Source organism: Dermacentor silvarum, chromosome 10, assembly GCF_013339745.2.
Source record: "Dermacentor silvarum isolate Dsil-2018 chromosome 10, BIME_Dsil_1.4, whole genome shotgun sequence".
NCBI classification, from domain to species: Eukaryota; Metazoa; Arthropoda; class Arachnida; order Ixodida; family Ixodidae; genus Dermacentor; species Dermacentor silvarum.
In genome coordinates this window covers 64,761,824-64,784,975 of record NC_051163.1, presented here as the reverse complement: position 1 = coordinate 64,784,975, position 23,152 = coordinate 64,761,824, and the positions used below count along the sequence as shown (strand labels likewise).

Genomic DNA, 23,152 nt, shown 5'->3' with positions numbered 1-23,152 from the left:
TTTCTTTAGAGTGTGGTGCCTGGCGGAGGATACGAAGAGCTTGAGGAGAAATACAAGTTAGTTCTATGGTGTGACAGGTGTAAATGTGTAGAAAGGACTCCATCGGTGTGGCTTCATGGGAATATCTAGCCACCGAGCAAAGGCTTTTATTCCAGTGGCGCCGGGCCCTGTTACAGGGTGCATATTCACTTGGATCAAGGATGTCAGTCGGGATCGATATGGTAAGTAAAGCCAAGCGTAGATAGAATTCCCGTTTCAGTACCGTTCAAGCTGAGATTGTTGCTTCAATGAGTTCGGCAAGGGTGTTGTGAACTCCTACAGTACTGGTGTAATGCGGGAGGCTGCTTGCTTGTAGACCCCTCGTATGAGGGTGTCGAGCTTGAGCCCGGTACCAGTAGGTACACATGCTGATGTGGCATATGACGAAGGACTGCAGGGCAGAAGGCTAGTCCCCTCGTCGGTTGGAGATGCGTTTAATAAGCCGTAGAGATTGGGCGCAGATCTTGTTGAGAGCCAAGGCATTGGAGCCGTTGGTAGAGATGGTGAGACCGAGGACCGGATACTAGGGACGTGTGGTATAGGACTGCCATCTTGAAGGCGTAAGGTGATAGAGTCACAGGGTCGGTGCTCAGATTAGTGCGTCCCCGCTGAATGGGCTTGTAGAGAAGAAGCATTTAGCCGGCGAACAGCGCAGTCCGGTCCCTTGGAGATAGGCTTCCACCGTGTCCATCGCCGTCTGACTCCACTTGACCATCGCTGACGCCCAGATGCCATCGCCGTACGACTCGTTGTAGTTGGTGGGCAAGGCAGACTAAGTTACATGTAACTGGCGGGGTGCCTTTATGCCAAGGGGAAGCTGGTCTGATCGTAAATCGGCCGAGAGGGTGGCTGTGCGTTTGCAGAGGAAGTCACGGATGACGCTCTCCCAGGTGGAGGGGAGACCTGGTCAAGGATAGCTTCACTGTCAAAGGCTTGAGTGATGTCGAGTCCGAGGATGGCTTTCGTGTTACGGGAACGGTAGTTTAGTACCGAACATAGTCTTGAGTAGAAAGCTGACGAAACGACGGATATTTCCGGTATCCAACCGTTCACTGTTCGTGCAAGGTACCTAAACAAGGATGCCAACGACATCGAAGGAGTACTTTTAGGTTTTAGCACCGGAAAAGATGCCCTCTCTCATTGCGACTGCAGGTTCTATGTAAATGTGTAGAAACGGCTTCAGATTCTAGCCACCGTTCCAGTGACCACTTCAAGCGCAGATAGTATATTTTTAACATGAGATTAGAAAAACTACTTGCGCTCTACAATGTCTGAGGAACAAATGGTTAGGCAGGCAAAGTAAAATACGAGAAAACAGAAGAAAGTTAATGGCCTATTTTTGAGGCAGTTCTTTTTTGCGGACGACAAGGTCTGGCTCGACAAGGATGCCGACGTCCACAGAGACGTCGGCATCAACGTGTCCGAAGTCATTGACCGCTTCACTAAACTTCCCCGCCGAGTGAAGTTTGTCCTTTAGATAGGGAAGCGGCAAAAATCAATGCAAGTAAAGGTTCTGTTCCTTCAGGTCCATAAACGCGTAATTATGAAAACGTATGACTGTTCATTAGTTTGTAAAACCGCAGAAATTATCGCCGTTTATTCCAACAGGTAGCATCATGATCAAAGTTATCGTGTGAAAACGAAAATTACGAGGACATCAATAACCAATTTTTACCGACCTTGTTTATTGAAAGCCGGCCCTCGCGGCGCTTCCCAACAAACACACTCGGATATTGGGTAGTTTAACTTGCCGCATCATCTGTGGCTTTCGTTTGGTCTTTTATTTCCTTTTTAGCTACCCGCTTTTACTTCTGTTTTGAGCCGAAGCAATACCATTCCTTAATTTTGGGTGCAGAAAATTTGTCGCCGCTCTGCAGGCAGTTAAATGACACACTTTCGTACTGACTTTTGCATTATTCCTCTATTATCTACCCATATGGTGCTGTCGCGACCGCCGCATGGCCCAAGTACATATCACGAGTTACTTTGAGACATAGCGCAAAAAAGTACGCACAACACACACGTAGACACGACAGACGCGGACGAGCGCTGCTACCAACCGTTTATTTCAGTCAACAAACCCTCCGATTTATAAGGTGAACCACGTACACCAGTGTCACGCCCCTTTCCCATGCGAGGTGATAAAAAGAAATCTAAAAAAGTTAACAGTACTATGTCCCTCAGGTAACAGAGTTCAAATAGTTCAGTTCGGCACTGTGCAAAAGAATTGACGCTTCGCTTATAAAAATATGTGAGTTATTGTGGATGTAGAATGCTTCTAGAGCCACTCGAGCCGTGTAATTTGTTGATTTGCCTAAGATAGTGGTCTCATAAAATCATGTCTAACCACACGTAAAACCACACGTAATGATGTGGGCAACCAAATGTGCATACTTGTCCTTTTTTTCTTAACTTTTAGCGCATGCTCCCTGAGCCGGTCGTTTATGCACCGTTCGGTTTGGCCGATGTACACCTTCCCGCACAACAAGGGGACGGAGTATACCACTCCTGTCGCACACCCCACGAAGCGGCTATCTTGGCTTGTTTGGCAACCTTCTTTCCTGTCACCGCAAATTCGAGGGCAGAGCCTGGATAGCTTATTAGGAGCCGTGAAGACCACAGGAATACGATGCCTGTTCGCGATCTTCTTCAGGTTGTGCGAGACCTGATGCATATAAGGCATGGTTACGGGTGTCGCCATCCATCGCTGGGTCGCAGCCCTTTCCGCTCCAGCTCTGCATTTTACCCTCTGCAGGATAGACTCGGCCACCGGAACAACAAGCAACTCAGGGAATCCCGCTGCTAAAAGGCGACCAATCTGATTGGGAAAGCTATGCTGCATTGAATGCGGGCATAACTTACGGAGCGCAGCATCCAGACATTGTAATTCGATGCCCTTTTTTACTATTTTAGAGAGGGCAGAGTCAAAAGGCAGGAGACACTTCTTAACACGTGGGAGGTACTCTCAGCAAACATGGCCGACACTAAATTTTAGCCTGAGATCCAGGAATTGTAACCCCTCAGTTCCAACCAATTCATGAGTGAAACTCAAACCGTGCCCAGCTTGAATAAAAACATCTAAAATACTCCCAAGGGCAGTGAAACCGTCCTCTTTCTTTAAAAGAATTAAAAAGTCATCGACGTACCGAAGCACTTTGAATACCTTCCCCCCATTAAAAGCCAAATCAAGCGCACTGTCAATATCAGCTAAAATATGTCGCATAGAATCGGAGCCACGCAAGACCTAATACACATTCTTCTACGTTGCAGAAAAGGCTGCTCGTTAAAAACAATAAATGTTGCACTAAGATAAAATTCTAAAAGCGTTCAATTATGAACCGACAAGCAAGCGTAGTTTTGGAAATCGCATTCGCCACTCTGTTCAATGCACTTCCTAACAGCAACTAAAAGCTCATCTTGAGGTACTGAATAAAACAAGTCCTCAACGTCCACAGACAAGCCATAACCTATACTCTCGTTGTGTTTCACATATTCAGCGACTTCTTCAGATTTCCTCGCGCGGAAAGGATCAACAATCGTGAGTTACTTAAGGCTCTTCAGTAAAAACTCACTAACCTTATTTTGCCAAGCCACCCCTTCGCTCGCAATGGTTCTGAAAGGGACATATGCCTTGTGTTTTTGCAGAAAAAAACCTTCAGACTGTTCCCCTTCCTATTTCTAATAGCACTAGCAAGATCATTCAATTCCAAGTCCTTACAAAATTTGATGAACATAGTGTTAACCCTCACTGCACTTTTTTTAAACAGCCACAAAGTTCTTGTCCACTGTCGCTTGAGTTTTTTCATTGAACATGCCTTTCGGCATCCCAACAAATCCACCTTCCTTGTCAGCTTCTAGGAGAACCAAACTGTTCTGACAAACTGAAAGTAACTATGTTAGACCAACTAGGCCAACAGGCGGTCCTTCTGGAACATATCACGATTTCTGCGATCATAGTTTTGTTCTTGCCGCGATCGTCTGTCTTTCTATGCGTAAAGCTACTACTGTGTGTGACTGCGCAACATGTCTATTTGTCTTGTTTGACGCATTACATACAGTGACGTTTGCTTAAATACGTGGATTTATTGGATACTTATACATATATTTAAACATCTTGTTGCGAGGCTTTGTGTATACAAACAGTGCATTTTGTTACCAGTGACAATTTTGTGCCCTTTATCAACTTGTATCTTCGCATTTGTATATTCCGTTCTATTTTCGCAATTCTAATCTACATCTTACAGAACTCCTGCTTCTTATATGTACTCACTGCTGCGACTATATTATCGGTGTAATTACATTACACGACCGGTAACAACTGCTCATGCGCAATCTATTGCAACGAAGGACAGCGCCATTGAGGTTTTTCCCTGGCCGTTGCATATGTACAGTCACGAGCAAAAGTTTGTGGACAAAAGGTATGGTATGATGGTATGATAAAGCTTTATTACGGTCCCTCGGAACGCGTGTCAGCACGTAGCGGGCCGCTCCCACGTCGGTACAGAAAGGCCGAGCCTCTCTGCTGCCACGATTTTATTTTTTTTCCTTCGCAGCCTGGGCATTCCGGCTGAAATCAAGAGCGCAAGCCTACGTGCGCGTGATGGACCAATACAACGTATTAAGCCAATTCGGGGCCGTGCAGCTGCACTTGAATATATGTAAATTTTTTGCTGATGCCATGGTCTCCAAACTTCTGCTCGCGCGACTGTACAAAAAAGTAAACAAGGTTTTTTAATGACAAAGATTTATCAAAATATTCGTGCCCAACTTGTTCTTTTCATGTCCTTTGCGTTTTTCGCACGAGCTGTATGCACTGCTTTGCTGGTTTGGAATTCTATGATATTCTGATGTTCTAAAGATTGTGTGATATTTTCTTTACTGATTAAATAGACATAAAAACGCGAAAGCATTGATATCAGTTATTTCTGCCACAATTTTTTGGGACATACGAATATATTCTTTTATGAAAAGATGCATATTTTACTTGACAGTGGGTAGCATTCGGTGGTTTGTTTGCAGCCTCTAATATACAATGACATTGGCAATGACAATGCAGTAATTATTGGTGTATTTCAACCCTCGACAAATTCTATCAGGAGGAGGCCGCGCTGCAACGTGAGCCCCCCCTCTCCGAACAAAATTTCTGGCTATGCCACTGTGCAGTGAAGCAGGTCTTCGACCATGACCGGTTACAGATGATTTTCTGCATTTACACCCGTCGCTTACCAAGAACTTAGAAAAGGTGTTCGGCTGAAATGTAGCAATTTTTTTACAAAGCCACTAATTTACTTTGTTCACAGGAACCTCCCTGAGAAAACTGACGTCAATCCGAGCTTTTGTTGACGTGATTTTACTCTTTGCGGTGTCGGCCATTTTCGTTATGGCGCGGTTTCGCCAAGGTCACTGCCAATGGCACCGAAAATATAGCCATGCACCTAAGGCTTTCGCCTTCGAAAAACAGAAATTCCGTGGCAGTGAACATAACTCGATCAGGCACCTGCACGCAAATGCGCAAATGGACTCGTAAACTGAGGCCAACCGAGATTAAGGGTGTCAATCATGCGAATGCATATCCTGAAACATGCGCCCATCGCGACCATTTAGCAAGCTTACATTATTATTTTAGAATCAGCTTTCGACAAATGAAGCGACAAAAGGGCATTTTTGCTTTTTTGATTCGATCGGACAAAAAGTTGGACGAGGAAAAGATGGACGGAAGGGCGGAGGGGGGCGGAGGCCGCTCTTTCAAGATTCTGCAACCGCTTCCTCGAAGCGGGGCTGCGCCTCTCAACGACTATCAATAGCAGCAAAACTGCTGATTCACAGTAGACTAGCTGGCCGCTCGTCTTATACGCGCGGCGGTTATCAGATCAGTTATTCCTGATTCGCGCTCGTCCGTGCTCGACTGTGAAAGCTGTTGGCGTGGTCCTTTTTTTATTTTTATTTTATTGTTAAAACGTGTATTCTGTTATCGTCCAGTACACTTCGTGCGTCATCGCGCGAATTTCGAATCTTAAAGGTCCGTACGCCACGTGGTGTAAAAGCTGTGAACTAAAGGCGATGTCCGGAATTGCTGGGGTTGAGCATTGTTTTTGTTTTTGTTACGTGCCGCATATCCTGCACCGTAGATGTGCATCTAAATAAAAGCGTATAGGTACTCAAATTGCAATAGTGGCTTAGCGAGGCCATGGTTCTACGTAGCACCTTATCTTTGATCCTTTTGTAGCATGTAGCACTGACTATTTCTGTCTCAAGTAGAATAGCTAGTGAATGTCCGCTATAGATGCCAGAAGCAGAACACTTAGGCGGTTTATTATTATTTTATTATTATCATTATTATTGTTGTTATTGAATGAAATTTACTCTCTCTCTCCAAAGAGCGATTTCTACTATATTTATGCGCGCATTATTCTACTGGTTGGTAACGTGCCTGCCGTTTCTGCTTCTTGATGTCATTCCAGAGAGAAAAAGAAGTAAGTAAATGAAAGACATAGGATTTGTCCTGCGATCTAACGTATACCACAAATTCTTGACGCGTGAATATTCAGGCTTTAATTATGAACATTGGCATTACAAAGGAAGCCTCAGCCTGCCTTTACAAAAATCATTAATGACATTCAGTGGCATCTCAGCAGAATATCTGCTCGACGAAAAAAACTCAATAGAAAAGCAAAAAAATGCCTATAACGATTGTTGTAAGGATGGAGGAAACGTTTCGACAAGAGAACTTGTTTTATTAAGGAAGGTGTTGCCCTGTAGAAGAGAAGTCCCCGCTGTCGAAACGCAGGCTTCATCCTGAGGTTTTCCTCTTTCAATCACTGTCGACCACCTCAAGTCGCCATTTTAATGCGTAGCATTATATGGTGGGTCGGTCGAAAAATTCCATGTGAAACCAGAAAACCCCTTTCTCAATACAGGGTGAGAATGCGCAGTTTAGGCCCGTTGCGTATGCGTTTGATAGCTGCCATCCGGAGTACAGTGACAAACGGCCCATTGTCTGCAGATAACGACAAGCACGCCGGCTCAAAACATTCGAACAGACCGTCCGCTTTCGCCGCTCTTCATACTCCATACGTAGAAAGGAGGCGTTAAACATAGGCCAGTAATACCCGAGCCTATACGAAAAGGGGGATAGCAAGCCATACGGGACGTCCTGCTAAACAAACAACCGAGTAGTGAGGATGAAAGGTGGCTGAAAGGGACCCAAAACGAGAGGATGCGTTAAACCGAGGCAAAGCTGTGCTCGGAAATGTAAATATGCGCATCTCTCCATTCGTACTCTTCGCGCATATATAAATAAATGACGCATACTACATCAGCTTATAACCCCCCCACACATCATTACCACGCATAATACATTCCGTGCCATAACGACAGCAATGTAACGCTACGCATATCTTGGACATTACCCGTTCAGGGAGGTACCGTTTATCTTTTTGGGAACCCTTTGTCTCGTTTTGCAATGTTCTGGTCTTATTTTGCTCATTCCCAATCACAGTGCTGCGTTTTATTTTCATTGAATCACTCATGACGCAATCTTGATTCTTTCACAAGGAAGAGTAAGGGAAGAGAAACGCAGTCAAGAACGATAGATGACTATACGTGGCGTACTAAAATTGAGAAATTTGCATTATCAGATTGGGTCAGCTTGCGCAAGACAGCGGCAATCAGAGATCGCTGAGAGAGGCCTTCGTTCTGCAGTGGACACACGGACGATAATGATGATCATGGTGACGATGAGGATGATGACGACGATGTGTATTTGTAAGCACAGCAAAGAGCGCTGGGGGCTGCTTCGAAATGCCGACCACTCTACGGCCACAGAGCGTCTGGCGTGGTATCCATGACTGGAATGATACGCCTGCCACGTTTGGCACGATATCTAGGATATCTTCGCGTGAGCAGATCCACGACTTTCCTGTGCACGACAGTTTCAATGAATGCCCACACTGAGATAGTGCGTTAGGCGGAAACCGTCTATTTAGCAGAAAGTCGAGCCTACCGAGACCCCGCGAAGGCCGAGCACTCGAGCGTACGGTTTTGTTCTGGTGCAGTGGTTGCAGGTGCGTGCGTTATACTATATAGTGCAGGGTTGTCGATAGCCTCGAAGCTTATCAACAGTTCAAGGTCGTATTGCCGCGTCAACCAATGCCGTGGTGGATTGCACATTTTCGCAACACTTGGTACGTGGGGCACATAAATATTCTACTTACGCATCATTATAGCGCTCGTGCGATTGCCTTAACATTATCTGTACATGAGCTGCACGTTACATCAGTGACACTAGAGTTCAGCACCGTTTTTACATTCCATAGCGCAGCTGGAGATGTAGTTGTTGCTTTTATACACTTAGTCGCCCTACGAGCATGCAGGGATATTACGAGGGGGGTGCCGAGTGGATGCGGTCGGTGGACGGTTGTGATTTAATATTGTAGAAATAATACGTAGAAAGGAGCATTCGAGAGGAATAACAAACCAAGAAGAAACTGAGATCACGAGGAGAAAACAGATATATATATATATATATATATATATATATATATAAATACGTAGAGGAAAGGCAAAACGGTTAAGTTTGAGAGCTGGTAATGGTTAGAAATACAAATAGGGCACACGCACAAAACTAAAAAGAACAAAGACAATGTCATCACCCGTCTTTAATGAAAATGCGAAGGGCTGTGGTATGGGTTTCGTTACATGAGGTGCTTTGACCTGAGCAGCTACTCTGTAACACACAAGTGTTTAAGTACCGGTCATCGATCGCGCCGCCGCCGCTCGGGCTGGCGACAGACCCCATAAATTTTTAGGTCAGTGTCACAATGGCCTGGGAGCATGTGTTATCAAGATGACTTTGCAAGATAATTTTGTCTGCCGCGCTTGAACTGTGAACTACATGCTTCTAATGAAAGTAATTATATCGGACCGCCATCTGGTAAAAGGAGCAACGTGATCTTGCAATGCCCTTCATGGTATAGCGCGTTGTTATATTTTGAAGAAAAAAAAATGTTTCAGCGCAATTTTAGACTTACTCGCTTCAACGTCTATACTGTTGCATTTTTTTTTCTTTTTGCTGAAAGGATAAGAGCTGAATAAATTTTTGTTGGTCATTTTTCAGCAAGAGCGACCATGCCTCCGACAAGTAAGTGACGTGCAGACGCACGTACTCACAGTCATGTCCATCTCGCAGCCGAGCGGCCAGTGCTGCAACTGATGGTGTCTGCAAAATCAGGCACCATCTGTGACCTTTGATGTGCAGTGTAACCTGTACAGTACATGAAAAAATTGTAGAAGTTTAACACAGCATCATTAATTTATTTTTAATTTTGCGGGAAGCTGGGGGGCGGGAAGGGTGATTTTAGCGTGCTTTTTTGACTACATACAGTTTCACTCTGGATTATGTATTCTGGAGTTTTATTTATATGTCAATCATTTATGTTTACTTTCCGCAAACGCGTTTTTAGTTCTGAGTATTGCTTGATGTATTACCAGTTTCTACATTTTATAAAAATAGAATGATTCTAGAAGAATCTAGAAGATTCTAGAAGATTCTAGAAGAGAACATTAAAATGTTATCCATGTATTGCCCAATATACGCATCAAGTATATGCTACGCTTAGTTTGATGCCTGAAAGTACTGCGTGACTTAAGCCTGGGACACTTAACTCAAAGCCCATCGTTGCGTTTTTGATAGGCTGTAATGAATTTTCAGCCGTGGATAATTCAACAAACTAGATAATAATTAATTAGGTACTGTAATATTTCAGTTATAATCAAAATAACGTTTCATTGTATGTTTTCGCAAATGTATTTTTCATGGCCCGAAATAAAGGTTATCAAATTGCTCGAATTTTATTTGATGTCGAACTGTTCTCGGCCACAAAATGCAGGATAAGTTACATTAATTTGGATGGTAACTACAGGCAATTGTTTATCGCTGCTCGAGCCTGCAATATGAACAACCTTCAATTATAGTGAACGATTGTGCTACAGAGCTCGTACCGATATACTGCCTGACCATCGCCATAAGTGCCGCTGATATATATCACTTGGTTTTTCCGTACGATGAACTAACCACGTTTTTCTGGATTACAGGAATTGGAACAGGCACATAATTTGACTCGTCCACTTACAAAAGCTCTACAAACACGGTGCGCCTCGGTAAACCGAAGTAGTGGTTTACATATACATAGATAAACATGCTCAAGGCTACTCACAACACCAAATGAGCCTCACCTCCGTTTTAAAATTAGAGGCAGACAGATCTAATTTAGATCATTATCTATAACCCAAGCGTTAATACTGCCTAAATGGTCTTGTACGTCTGCTATTCTATTGCAGTTACGAGCATAGAATATTCTTTAATACTCACTTGTAGTTTGTCACTCCCATTTTTGCCTTTTTTTTTTCTCTGATTTCCTTGCCTTGCTCGAACTAGAACTAGAGAACTACCTAATAAAAACAAAACAAAGCGTAGAAATTATTTTAGGTAACTGCTGAAAAGCGCATGAAAAAAGATTGTACTAAAAAAAAAGGTCAACTTACAGAGAATAATGAGAGCTAAGTATACCTTAAGCTCACCAAGTAAAATAAATTAAAATAAGATAAATGAACGCAAAGCTACCACAAAAAAGAATTTTTTTTCTTTATCTGCACCACGGATGACCAGCCTAAATCGACAAAATCTTTCAGTTTAGAAATGACACCCTAAAAACGCGTCTGTGTCGTGATGATTTAGTCTGTGCTCAAACATAGTATAGGACGCTGCTTGTTTTAGGTCAATATGATTTTTTTATTAGATCATAAGCACTGACCTATGATGGACAGTTAAATGGGAACAGTGGGCGATCGCGTAGTGCGAGCGAATATTTTTTCTGTGATGTTAGTCTGCAGGAGATCAGCTCTGCGGTCAGAACAGCAGTGGTACCTGCAGGTTGCTTTTTCGTACCCAGGTGGCACTGATTTCTCTCTGCCAGCGTGCGAAATACATCGGAACTTCTTCCATCGAGAATCATGCGGCACGACGCCTGGAATCCCGCCGCGCCCACACTTTTGCCACTTGGAACGCGAGCAGTGACTGTTTATGTACAAAGTGTGTCATTGTCTGTCTGTCGAAAATAGTTGACAAAAAGGGCAATGCCAGAGAGCTAACCTGCTAGCCGCCTGGTTAGCTCAAATGGTAGAGCGGCTGCCCCGGTAAGGCGGTGGTCCCGGGTTCGAGTCCCGGACCAGGACGAATTTTTCTTCAACTGCGAGGCTTTTCTTTACAGGGACCCGTATGGGCTTCCTTTGTAACAATTACTACGATTGGGGTGGATGTCTCATTTTCCCTTTAATTACTTCTCTCCACCTAGCGGGTTTCTGCTGAACTATTACGTCAGCCACAAATTTTATAAGCATATATTCTATATGGAGTCTACAGACATGTGTTTATATGCATTTCATAAGAATGTAGTCGATAAAAAGTGTAAAGCCATAAGTCAATCGTCTGTCTATATACTCTTTTACAAAATTTGTCTAGAGAAAGTATATACACTTTTTTTTTCAAATGTCTGCAGGAATTCTATACACTTTCTGAAATTTTTGTAACGGTACATTTAAGCGCCTCCTATAACTGCAACTTATGCGTTTGCGTGTTCCTTTTAACCTCAGGTGTCACCTGCACAATTGGGCTGCTTTGACTGTAGGCAAAGGCAATTAAGTGAAAGTAAACATAGTAAACCAACCTTGCTTTACTGTCCATGCTTTAGAAAATTATTTCCCACACTGACGTTTACATTGTCTCCTACGTACGTATGAACTATGGGAGAGCGCTTTGTAATCCTCCCCGTTTCATATCTTAATCTGTATATCTACGGTCGACGCTGTCATTGTTGCACAACACAGGACTGATCTCGGTGCTTAAAGAATGCTATTGTGTTGGCCACCGACATACTGTTATCAGTGTTCTTGCCATTATCATCATCTATCCGTTTTATTATGCCCTTTTTGCCCTTTCCCCAGTGCCGAGTGTCAGGTTAGAGCACGCCAGCTCGGGCCTGACCTCTCTGCTTTCCTATCATTTTTTCCCGACCCTTTCACCACTTATCTACATTTTTTAGAAGCCTTAGTTTATTTTTCACCCGCCGTGGTTGCTCAGTGGCTATGGTGTTGGGCTGCTGAGCACGAGGTCGCGGGATCGAATCCCGGCCACGGCGGCCGCATTTCGATGGGAGCGAAATGCGAAAACACCCGTGTACTTAGATTTAGGTGCACGTTAAAGAACCCCAGGTGGTTTTGGCACGTAAAACCCCATAATTAATTTTTTTTGTTTTCCATCTTCCCGTCATGCACCTGGGGAACGGGGCGGTGCGCATTGTAAGCTTTCAAATGGTCTACCGCATTATGTCTGCCTGTTTTTTCTACATACCATCGAACCTGGATATATCGAACCTACATATAACGAATTATTGTGTATAATGAACAGCAGTAAAGTACACTTCAAAATTTTTCTATAAAATATTTATTTTGTAGATCGAATTACCTATATATCGAATTTTATTGTGATCCCCTTCAGATTCGATATATCCGGGCTCGACTGTAATTGGGACTTTTTGTAGAAGACGACATCGCTGCATCATGATAACTACTTCAACACACATTGCGCAATTTACATATAGGTATAAAAAGCATCACATGTCAATAAGCAAACACGAGTAATGCAATATCAAGTTTACGTCACCACAATACGCGGTTACTGAAATAAAAGGCATAACGAGGGCGTAATAAGTCGCAGGAGGTGCTGGTGCGAAAGAATCGGCGTATTGGTAAGGAATGCTGCCACCTCAGGGGCATCTATGAGGACAGTTATCACCTACGTGATTTTAAGATACGAAGTCATTCGTTTGTGGTATTTTCGAAGCCTGCTGCGCAATGTGTTCTGCCTGAGTTGATGCTGTATGAAGGAGCCTCACCTCAACACAAGCTCCCGGTAAAACTAATCCCTCGGATGTGTACTGCGTTAATTGAGAAAAAGCAATCAGGAAAGCGAACTTACCCGTTAGATTGTGATATAACGTGCCAGATAAAAGGCATAGGCGTAATGAAAGGAACACCCTGCATGTATCTAAAGGTAGGAAGCTATGTGGCAGGCAGCCTTGCTCTAAGCACGCATTATTCTCATTGCGAAAATTTGTTATTTCGACAGTGCCCACGACCACGAGGGAAACAGGTAAGGTTTATTTTTTACCCATTATTCATGTTTAAGGGTGAGAAAATTACCGTAGGATACAAATTAGCGTTATCTTAACAAGCATCGTAGGAAACCTGTTGCTTCAGAGATCATCGCATAGATTCTCTCTCAAGAGGGAATAACTTCGTATAGCCCGCAATCTTTCTCGGAGGGAGGAAGTTTCTCTCCGGAGACTTAGGGCCGGGGCCGCCCTTACAGCAGCCGTCACTTGTGCTTGGGGTCAACCATACGAAGACATTGACCGGTGTCCGAAGTGCTCTGCTCCTGCATCTGCAGCGGATGCCCACCGGCTACTTTGGACCTGTCCTGGGACAAAGACAATTCGCGAAAGTGTTCTTAAAGGTGTGAAACTGAACAGTAATCAAGTAGAAGACTATGGAAGAGGAATTATGGACAACGAATTTTATAGGCCACTGTTGCAGCATCTTTATGAAACGGGCCTGCATGCTTATATTTAACTCCATTATGACGTTATGCCGCGTGTCAACCCAAGCGGAATAAAAAAGAATATAGAAGATATCGTAGGGTCTCGAGTAAATATGACATGGTGAATCTGTCGGTTGAATATTTGCCTAATGGTTCGGCGATAGGTGTCCTTTTTGGCCTTGATTTTTAAGTCCGAGTAGAGGCTGTCTTGCTTAGTGCGGTGAAATGTTCAGGTGTCAATCGTTCTTGCGCAAATGCGTTGTGTGGTTACAATAGGAGTTTGACCGATATATCGTACGAACGCTAAACGCCTACATAGTATCTATCGTCTGGCCTTTAATAGTTTAGTTCCGTCAGGTTCTCGTGGTGCCGTTCACTATACGTCGTTTTCAACCTTGTCCGATTCCCTTTTTTTTTTTCTAATCACTACGTGTTTATTTTACTGGAGTGACCCCAATCGTTACATAAAGAAACATTTTTAGTATACATATTACGGAATAGATATTTTCGAATGATGAGCTTAGAAGCACCAATTTCAGCTTGTCGAGAAAAAGAAAGAAAACCTCAGGTTGTTGTTCTCATTTGCAAATTGTTGTAATGTGTAAAAATAAAAAGTAGGGCTGTTGCCTGCAGAAATTGGCGTTGGATGGCAGTTAGGGCCACTGACAGGCAGTCTTCCTGGCCTTTAGCCAACCCTTCCCCCGAACTGTAATGTGTCGGAAACAATATAACGAAATGAAATGTCAGTGAGTATACGGAGAATTTCTTTTTTAATTCATTTACGCTCAGCGGTCTTACAGACGTATTAACTATCCCCAAAGACAAGAAACGCTTTGCTTTGGTTCAACTTTATTTCGAAGCAAAATCGTCATCACAAACTTTATGCTTGTATTGGCCACTGATTATTTCTTTCTAAATGTTCATGCAACATTAAAGAAACTCCTATTTGCAGCTCCAACAACTACTACTTGTAAGTGGCGGACAATTGTCTCTTTCTTTATTCCTTGTATGTGTCTCTCAGACATCGTCAAAAAGGAAGCCGTCAAGTAGCAGCCTTATTTATTGCCTTTTTTCTGTAACCCCCCCCCCCCCCCGCGCAATGCTCCACTGGAGCCTGTGGGGTAATATGGATAAATAAATAAATAAATAAATAAATAAATAAATAAATAAATAAAAGGGGCATTAGGCTTGATGGTTCCCCTCAACCCTTATTACGTAAACATACTTAATTTGGGCAAGATTAATTCAAAAACGTGGTATATTAGTTCAGGTAGGTGTACATCTCGGACTAAATTTCAACAGCTCAAATACAGGATAAAAAATAATAGACAAAACTCTACAACACGCCAGATGCGCAGGCGTAAGTACTGCAGTGACACAAGTCACCAAGACTCTAAGAAAGCACGAATTTAAATTGATATGGAACAATTACTGTAGGGAAAGAAATTCTGGCGGCTGAACAGCCGAGTTTGCTGCCAGGCCGCCACGAGACATCCAGGCTTGGAGATGTCGCGTCATCATGTAATCGAGTGTGATGACATCTGACCCAACGTTACTAGACTAGCTTCAGTTGTCAAACTCTCAGCCTGTGCGCTTACCGCCGCGGTCGCCACGCCTTTGGCTGCCGCCAGATGGCGGCGCCGTTCCATCGAGCTCCACTGCAGACGCCTCGCCGCAGCCTTGAGCTCGTGCGGACGGGCAGCTTGCGCATGTTTCACGCTCGCTGGCGTTCTCCCTATTGTCCGAATTAGTGATACCATGCGAAAGCGGTATCCACCTACAACAACAAGATATATCGGGCTAGTTGGTTCATACAGAAAGAAGGGTAAACTGCACGATAGGAAGAAACGCATACGACGAAGCGCAGAAGCTGCATTTTTAAGTGTCGTATGTTTCTTTCTGTCGTCTTAACCTTTCACGTAGTTTAGTTTTCCCCTACAGCAACTTGGCACGTTTTCTCCCTGCTTTTACTTGCTTAAATAAAACTTTGGTCTGGGCCAGTTATGCGCCAGCTAGCGAGACCAAATTTATTATCCACAAAAATAACAGCACAACTTTCTTGTAAACCAATGAATCCATTATTAAAGAAAACGAAGTAACAAACAACTGCATGCCCCATATATATAGCTAAGACCTAAACTGTCAGAAGGAAAATAAACTAGGCAAATGTTTTGCGCCCACGTTTAAACCAACTCCACCTACAGCAGCTTGGAACATTTCCTCGCTGCCTTTGCTTCAAGACTGCATCCCCGCCGCTGCTTCAGGAACCTTGCATAAAAATGCATGCATGTGCGTGACTAAATAAAATTTAATGATGCGTGCACTCAGACACCGAAACTGCAAGGGGCACCCAACACTTCTTAGCGTATTCTATGACAGCTCTTCTAAGATGGCCCAGAACAGGTCACCAAACATCTATATATTCGCTTCCGTTTTTTTTTTTTTGGGGGGGGGGGGCTGGTTTGGCAGGTATGAAGGAAAGTTTGGGAGCACTTTCGGCACCGTACCCTCGGCAAGCCACTTGCCTCGTGGCAACTCAACCGTCTGTCCGTTGATAAGATGCACAATAACACTTGAAGATGTCCTGCTCATGAAAGTGTAAATCACACGCATTGAATTTCGAAGAGAGTGGGCACGAGAAATCGCTCTGTTCAACGCCGAGCTAAGCGTCGCATTGCTGTGAGCAAAGAAGTGGCGCACCGAACTGTCGACATCGTTCGATAGCCGCTTGTGCATCCAGGAACGCAGCACGTCGGCATCGTCTGCTAATATCCTTAACAAACGCGGCGAAGGCTACCGTTTCGCGGATGACATGCTTCCTGAAATGCGCCGTCAACAACCGACCACAGAATACACCAACGCTGCACCGCGTGTTTCGTCCGGCCAGTCCGCGTAGCCGGCTAGTGGGGAAGTGAAGCTGGGTGCGACTGCAGCGCCATGAAGGCGCGGGCGGGTGGCGGTTCCACGCAACGTCGCCAAGTTTGACAACCGAAGCTAGTCTAGTAACGTTGATCGGACCTGCACTTTGGATGTCCTGGACTGTAGAGGGTTGAGCTTGAGAGGCAAGGCAAGGCCACCGGTGCGGACATCCAAAGCGAAAAGCCTGCACCGTTTGGCATGTCAATTTTGTTTTCTATTCATTTTTTTCCAAAACACTGTTGGCGATTAAAGCATCGATCTTTCCTACAAATGACTTCATGTAGCGGGCCGCATATGCCAGGTGCCATCGAGTAGCAACCATACCGGAAGATTACAGATGCGTAACCCACAGAATACATTGCAAAATTAAATGTTTAGCCCAGTTGGCTGTGGTGATCCATTATCGTGGTATTGTGCACAAGGTTAAGTAATTAGATCGTGAAAGGGCATGTGTCCGAGGCGATTGCTCCTTTAATAGCGCTCTCGTAAGGATAGGTCAAATGTCTTTCACACAAATTGCATAAAATGGCATTGTACATATGGCGTTCTGTAGTTTTATTGTGCTGTCCTGGTTTTCCTGATTTCCTTTATCACACAAGAATGTCTTCGTAATATTTTGCAATGGTTTTCGTTTTTTGCTTAGCCTCTTAAGACGGTTGAGTACCTACGTCATATCGGCTGCGCGAAATAACATATTGTATTGAAGTTGACGAAGCTTTACTTTCTGACTTCTGGTCGGGGCACCAGACCCTGCGATTGGCATTAACAGCTGTGTGGTTTCACTAAGAGTCCAGCGTGTTTCTCTGTGAATAAAATCCTTTACATTTTCATGTGGCACTGCTACCTAATGTTACAGCTCCGAAGCCAGAACGTACCGCCGACCCCTGCTGGTGCTACCATGTTTTCAGACACTACTGATCCACCGTCCGTCATCAGACTATCGCTCCGAACTATTATTAGAATAAAAAATCATATAGATCCCACGCACTGTGACAATTGGTGTAACCAGTCTCCTGTGTAACCGAAGATTTCTTGTCCGCTCCGCCGCAGCGGTCGACCAAACGCCGTTGCATCGTCCCAAACCAAGCGCGCGTGCTGTCTGCGCTCTGCCTAGTGACGTCATCGTTTGCGCCCACACATCGGCGCCGTGCCCTCTCCTCACTTAATGACGTCATCGCTTTTGCGAAACCAGTCGGGGCTGGCTTATCGGTATCATCGGCTTCCTCCTCTCGGCGCTACCCCTTGCCTCCTCTTCACCACTGGCGCCCTCCTCTTAACCGTCCAACGACGAGCACCACGTACCACCGGCAGCATCCGAACCCCGGACACCACAAAGAAAGCTTGCGCTATAATGCATGTAATTTTCACGTTACTCGCCCAGCCTTGAGCGTAATACCGTGATAGTGCATCACGCTTGAAGAATACGAGCCGCAGCCAAGGGCGTGAGTGTTATGCGTGCGCAATCACATCACATCACTTTATTTTCCTTAATGACCCCTCTTGGGGTGTTACATAAGGTGTGGGGTTTACAGAATGCAGGCGTTAACAGCAGTCGAAAATGTTGATGGACAGGCTATGGCAGCGATATGGTGGGGAAGGCCGTTCCAGTCAGTTGCTGTTCGGGGAAAAAGAAACTGAGTTCATAAAGGTAGCAGTACGGGCTAGCGGACGCATAATTTGAAGAGGGCGACCGATGCGATGGTATCTGCGTCGTAGGGGTGCGCAGATGTAGGGTTCTTGTCTTAGCGGCGAAGGAAAGAGCTTGTGATACAGAACAAGACTGGCAATGCGACGGCGAACAGAAAGATTACACAAACCGGATTGCAATGTTAGAGACGATGTTCCCGCACTGTAGTGACTCCCATGTGGAAGAAGCCGCTGCTGTGCTCCTTCGAGGCGACGATGAGCCCGGACCTGGTGTTTCCCGACGACGGCGTGTGCGACATCAGTTTCTTCCAGGCCCACGAGGAGAACCACACCCTCCTTCGCGGCGAGGAAAGCGAGTATGACGCGGCGTTCGACGCCTTCGTGAAGGCCGCCGCCAAGCAGACCATAACTGAGCACGGAGTGAGCTTGGACTGCCAGTGAGTGCAAACGGACCGGACCCAGGGTTTTCCCTATCAAGGGTCAATTTGTCAAAGCTTGATGACTGCTGAGCAGTTTTCTCTAACTTGGATTCTGCATCCCTGTATACATACACGAAGTGTGAAAACATGACGAAATGCTATAACTTCATCAACTAATTATAGTAAAGAAGACAGTTGTGTACTGGGATTCTGTAGATTAAGTATAAAAAAAAACACTATAAGCTTCTTATGGGCAAGAAAAAAAAACCGGAGCGGTACCTGCAAGCGCGACAAATGAAGCCAGAATAAAGATGTGAAATAGATATTTCTGAGTAGTTTTATTTGACGAAAGAAACGTCATAAATGGAGGCGGTGCGAATAACCGAAATTTCGAATGTACTTAGAATGGTCGTTGCGCTTCGATTCGTATTCTAGTTGAGAAACGCTTAATACAAATTTTGGAAGATTCGTGTTTTAGTTTAATTGTTTTATTTTGGCTATGAAGGACAGAACAACACCTATTATAGTCTATGCAGAGAAAACGACTGATTGAAGTGACGAGTGTTCAAAATGATATTGTTGCAGCGGAGCCGCTGTTACTGCGCAGAGTTTCAGGATCCGTAGTTACAAAAATGCTCTTACGCTAAAATTGTTCGTAGGAACAAATTTCCGCCAACCCTGAGGTTGGTCATACCATTATCGAAGACGACCGGCCAATAGGCAGATAGCACTTGCGAATTCGAAAAGCTTTGTGAATGCGGCCCTAGTTACAGAGCGAACGCACCGAGCATATAAATTCTCAGTAGGTTCTATAGTCATTCCAATAACTGTGCCTCGCCTTCAGACAGCCCTACAAGTTGGTCGATGTTGATTTAGTCAAAGGAAACTTTAATTCTGCGCCATGTTTGCATTTTTAAACTCGTGAGTGGTTCTGTTGTATTACGCTTAGTTTTCCTTCAACGAACGCGACACCCTGCGTGCATCTGGTTAACGCGCAGTTGCTTCGTTTCATCGCTGCCGTTGCCATGGTATACCATGACATACGAGTATGATAACCTTTAAGTTATCTCTCAGTCAAAGCTTCTCGGTTACCGTGCCAATGATATTTGTCAAAGATATTTTGTTCAAATTTATTTATTTCTAGATTTATTTGTTTATTTATGTACCTGCATCGGCTGTGCGTTTCTAACATCGAAATTGTACATCAATGATAGAAAACACGAACAAAATGAACATTAAACACATAGCGCGTGAAAAAGAGCATCATTTGATGAATATGAAATACCATTGAAGTAAAGGCTATTCCACTCGCTGATTGTGCAAATAAAAGAAAATGTGATAAAGCACGTCACCCTTTTAGGAACTTTTAGAAGGATAACATGTATTTAATAACGTAAGTAAGCGCTTGTTTCTTTACGTAGCGGACTGCACGAAACTTTGATACCCCATGTTTGAAATGAGAAAATAATCGGCTTCACATTCAATATTCGAGGTTATCTTTCTTAAATATTCGCTTCGAGTAAACAATTTCGCTATTTGAACACTCCTAGCCGTCAACATATCTATAAGCTCGCACGGAATTCATGGCACTTTGATTGTGTAGCTCATTCCGGCTCCTATTGTCTCCATGAAAAACTTATGTTCGCTGCATTTCTTGCGCTTTAAGAATTTCTTGTGCTTTAAGAAACGGATGTTAGGAATTTTCAATTCTTCGGTGAGTTTCGTTTGAGTGTCGGAAATGCTGACTCCGCGCGAGGACTCGCTGCAGGCGATTGAAATATGTAAACATCAACTATTTTGTGTCTAGCATATTTGAAAAATCACCCTGTCCAGCTAATTGAAAAAATATAGCCGATGTATGTAGTTTGAGAAAAAAAACAAAAACAAAGAGGTGAACCAACTTCATGACGACATGACGGTAGCGAGTGATAACATACAGCGGCCTACCTTCCCGACTCGTTTTACTAAAGCATTATACAAATACAGTATTCAAGCTTGCAGCGGCAGGAACCATCAGTGGTCTTTCAGTATGTATCTATGTGCAACAGCTTTAATTATCAGAATTTTCACCGTTGCAGTTGTCCTCGATGTACTTTTTGGCGCGCACAATCGTGCGTACAGTGCCTGAACAAAATAGAATAAATCTCGAAGGAATGACGTCATATTGATAAAAAGAAACCTGTTTGCATCATTTACTATTAAAACAATTTTTTCTCCAACTGTCTGCGAGTCTGAACAAATACCCCAGGTAGGAGTGGAGAATACATTGCATTTAAAAGGCACGCATGTACAAATGAAAACTTTAATTGTATTGCAATGACGCGCAGATAAAAATGAACATTTGGTACCTGCACGTTAGAGACAATGCGATGGCCATCAAGAACCAAATATGATAAATGCGGTCGCACGTACACATGTCACTGGCGACGCGGTTGATATTGAAGATAACTGGGATAGGGCGGCACTCTAAAAATTCTGCGCATGCATGTGTCTTATTAGGACACCAAAAAGAGTGAAAGCTTCCCGGATCGTGAACTAACATTGTCTTGTCAGTTTAGACAGAATATACTTAACGGTCGGCGCCTTTGAATGTGTTTGTGGGTAGCTCGATCCATTTGGCTCACGCCGTTGGCCTTTTATTTTGTGCAGTAACTACAACAATAGTGCTGAAGCAATGAAAGAACCCGCCAGCACAAAAACTATCAAAGAACTGTGGGGGAAGAAGATGTACCACTGGGCCTCCATGAACACGTATCTGGCTGTGGCTAAAGAAATGCTCATCACTTTGTACCACGTAATGAAGGTGAGGGGAAACAATGCTGACACCAAACTTTGTGGAACCAACGTTATGCGAAGCATTGTTACAATGACGGTGAATAAAGTGTTCTGATCGAACAGTTCAGTTTGATGAAGTGTTAAAGTCAAGGCAGTTCAGTCTGATGAATTGTCATGATCGGACAGGTCAGTGTGATAAAGTGTTATGATCGGACAGTTCAGTATGATAAAATGATTCTGATCAAAGAGTTCAGTCTGATAAAGTGTTCTGCTCAAACAGGTCAGTCTGATGAAGTGTTCTGATTAAATAGTTCAGTCCTATAAGGTGTGCTGACCAGACAGTTTATTCCGATAAAGTCTATTTTCGTCAGTCTCGTTGTAACAGGTTGATTACCAAATACGTGAAAACGAAGATAAACTTGATTTCTTTTTCTTTTTTTTTATTTCGCGCCGAAATCCCAGCGCCCTTACCCCGGTGTTACCTCACGTGTGAATTGAATTGTGAGGTTTATAACCTCACCGAAACTGTAAAGTAGGGATGGCGTAAGGGGAGAGCTCGTGATTTATTTTGACTTCCCTCGGGTATTCTTTTAACGGCTACCTAAAGCAATCAACTTGGGCGTCTTTTTTCTTTCAATCCGCCTCCAGCGCAATGCGACCGGGAATCCAGCCCGCGACCTTGGGTTCGGCAACAAAGCACTATTGGCACTGAGCGAGCTCGGCGGGTGGTCCCTACGGTTGCCAACTCACGAGTGGGCCGTCTGGAAGGGGAGGGTGGGAGAGGGAGGATGAATGGATGGGAAGGGAAGGCAAGGGAAGGGTAGCGGGGCTTCACTTTTGTGCGTCAATGCACAAGACGGCGTTTTGTTAAGAAAGTAATTGGAACGCCTATGCATTTCTCCGCAATGTTCGGGAATTAGTATCTCGAAACTGGTGTAATCCTGGGAATTTGTTCCAAGTGAATGCGCCTTGCGAACTCCACGGCTGTAATTTGTAAATTGCAACATGGGAATTAGTTAAAAACTTTGTTAGCGAATTTTTGTTAATTAGCCCATTATGCCTTTCATTTTTTTTGCAGGTAATATGCGCCTCTTCGAGTAAACCAGCTCGTGAACTAGAATTGTGCTTTTTGCCACAGACAAATTTTTAAAAAGTGTACGTTGAAACACCTTGTATATTTGTAACCAATTTCCGAGAAGCGAAAAGTTGTTTCGTTATAATTGACCTGTAGTGACTACAGATGCTGTGTAGGGTGTCCAAGGTAAAGAACAGCAAACACAAGAGCAGAAAGTTAAAAAAAAGAGAAGAAAAAAAAGAAAGCGCAGGAGAAACTAACTGTGTGCTGCTAGCAACAGTATACAGTATGTATTGTGTTCTTATTGACAGGATAATTAGTACTGAATTATTAACAATATTTTAAATAACTGTATGGACAGGATCACAGCACAAGATTTGTAGGGCCCATCTGGAAGCATTGTTTTGTTTGTGACCCTGTAGCTCTTGCGCTGTAGCTCTTCTTTTCCCTATTTAAAAGAAAGCTAGCTCGCGAAACCTTTGAGAAAACCGCCGTCAACCGCCGATAGCGTGACACAGCGGCTTTCTTTAAAACGCGGAAAAAGGAGCTACATTCAGTCGAGCGCCTCTGCAATGAACGCCCAGTAGTGAAACTACTGGTTATCATATAATTGCATTGTGTGGT

General features: G+C 43.9%; 1 protein-coding gene and 1 non-coding gene across 2 annotated transcripts; both read left to right on the top strand.

Moving 5' to 3' along the window:
* The first annotated feature begins 11,197 nt into the window (after nucleotides 1-11,197).
* Nucleotides 11,198-11,272, top strand: Trnat-ggu (transfer RNA threonine (anticodon GGU)). The gene has a single exon. It is a non-coding gene; the product is annotated as a tRNA-Thr (tRNA).
* Nucleotides 11,273-18,473: 7,201 nt separating this feature from the next.
* Nucleotides 18,474-22,245, top strand: LOC125941027 (uncharacterized). Its single transcript, XM_049657934.1, has 3 exons — nucleotides 18,474-18,696; nucleotides 21,328-21,481; nucleotides 22,102-22,245. The coding sequence occupies exons 1-3, from the start codon at nucleotides 18,476-18,478 to the stop codon at nucleotides 22,243-22,245; spliced, it is 519 nt and encodes a 172-aa protein (XP_049513891.1). The 5' UTR covers nucleotides 18,474-18,475.
* The last annotated feature ends 907 nt before the right edge of the window (nucleotides 22,246-23,152 follow it).

Excerpts from the sequence above, each read along its gene's own strand:
- LOC125941027 (XM_049657934.1), top strand. The coding sequence starts at position 18,476 with ATGTGGAAGAAGCCGCTGCTGTGCTCCTTCGAGGCGACGATGAGCCCG. Across the intron at positions 18,697-21,327 it reads GGAGTGAGCTTGGACTGCCA|TAACTACAACAATAGTGCTG; the intron begins GTGAGTGCAAAC and ends TATTTTGTGCAG. Across the intron at positions 21,482-22,101 it reads CTTTGTACCACGTAATGAAG|CGCAATGCGACCGGGAATCC; the intron begins GTGAGGGGAAAC and ends ATCCGCCTCCAG.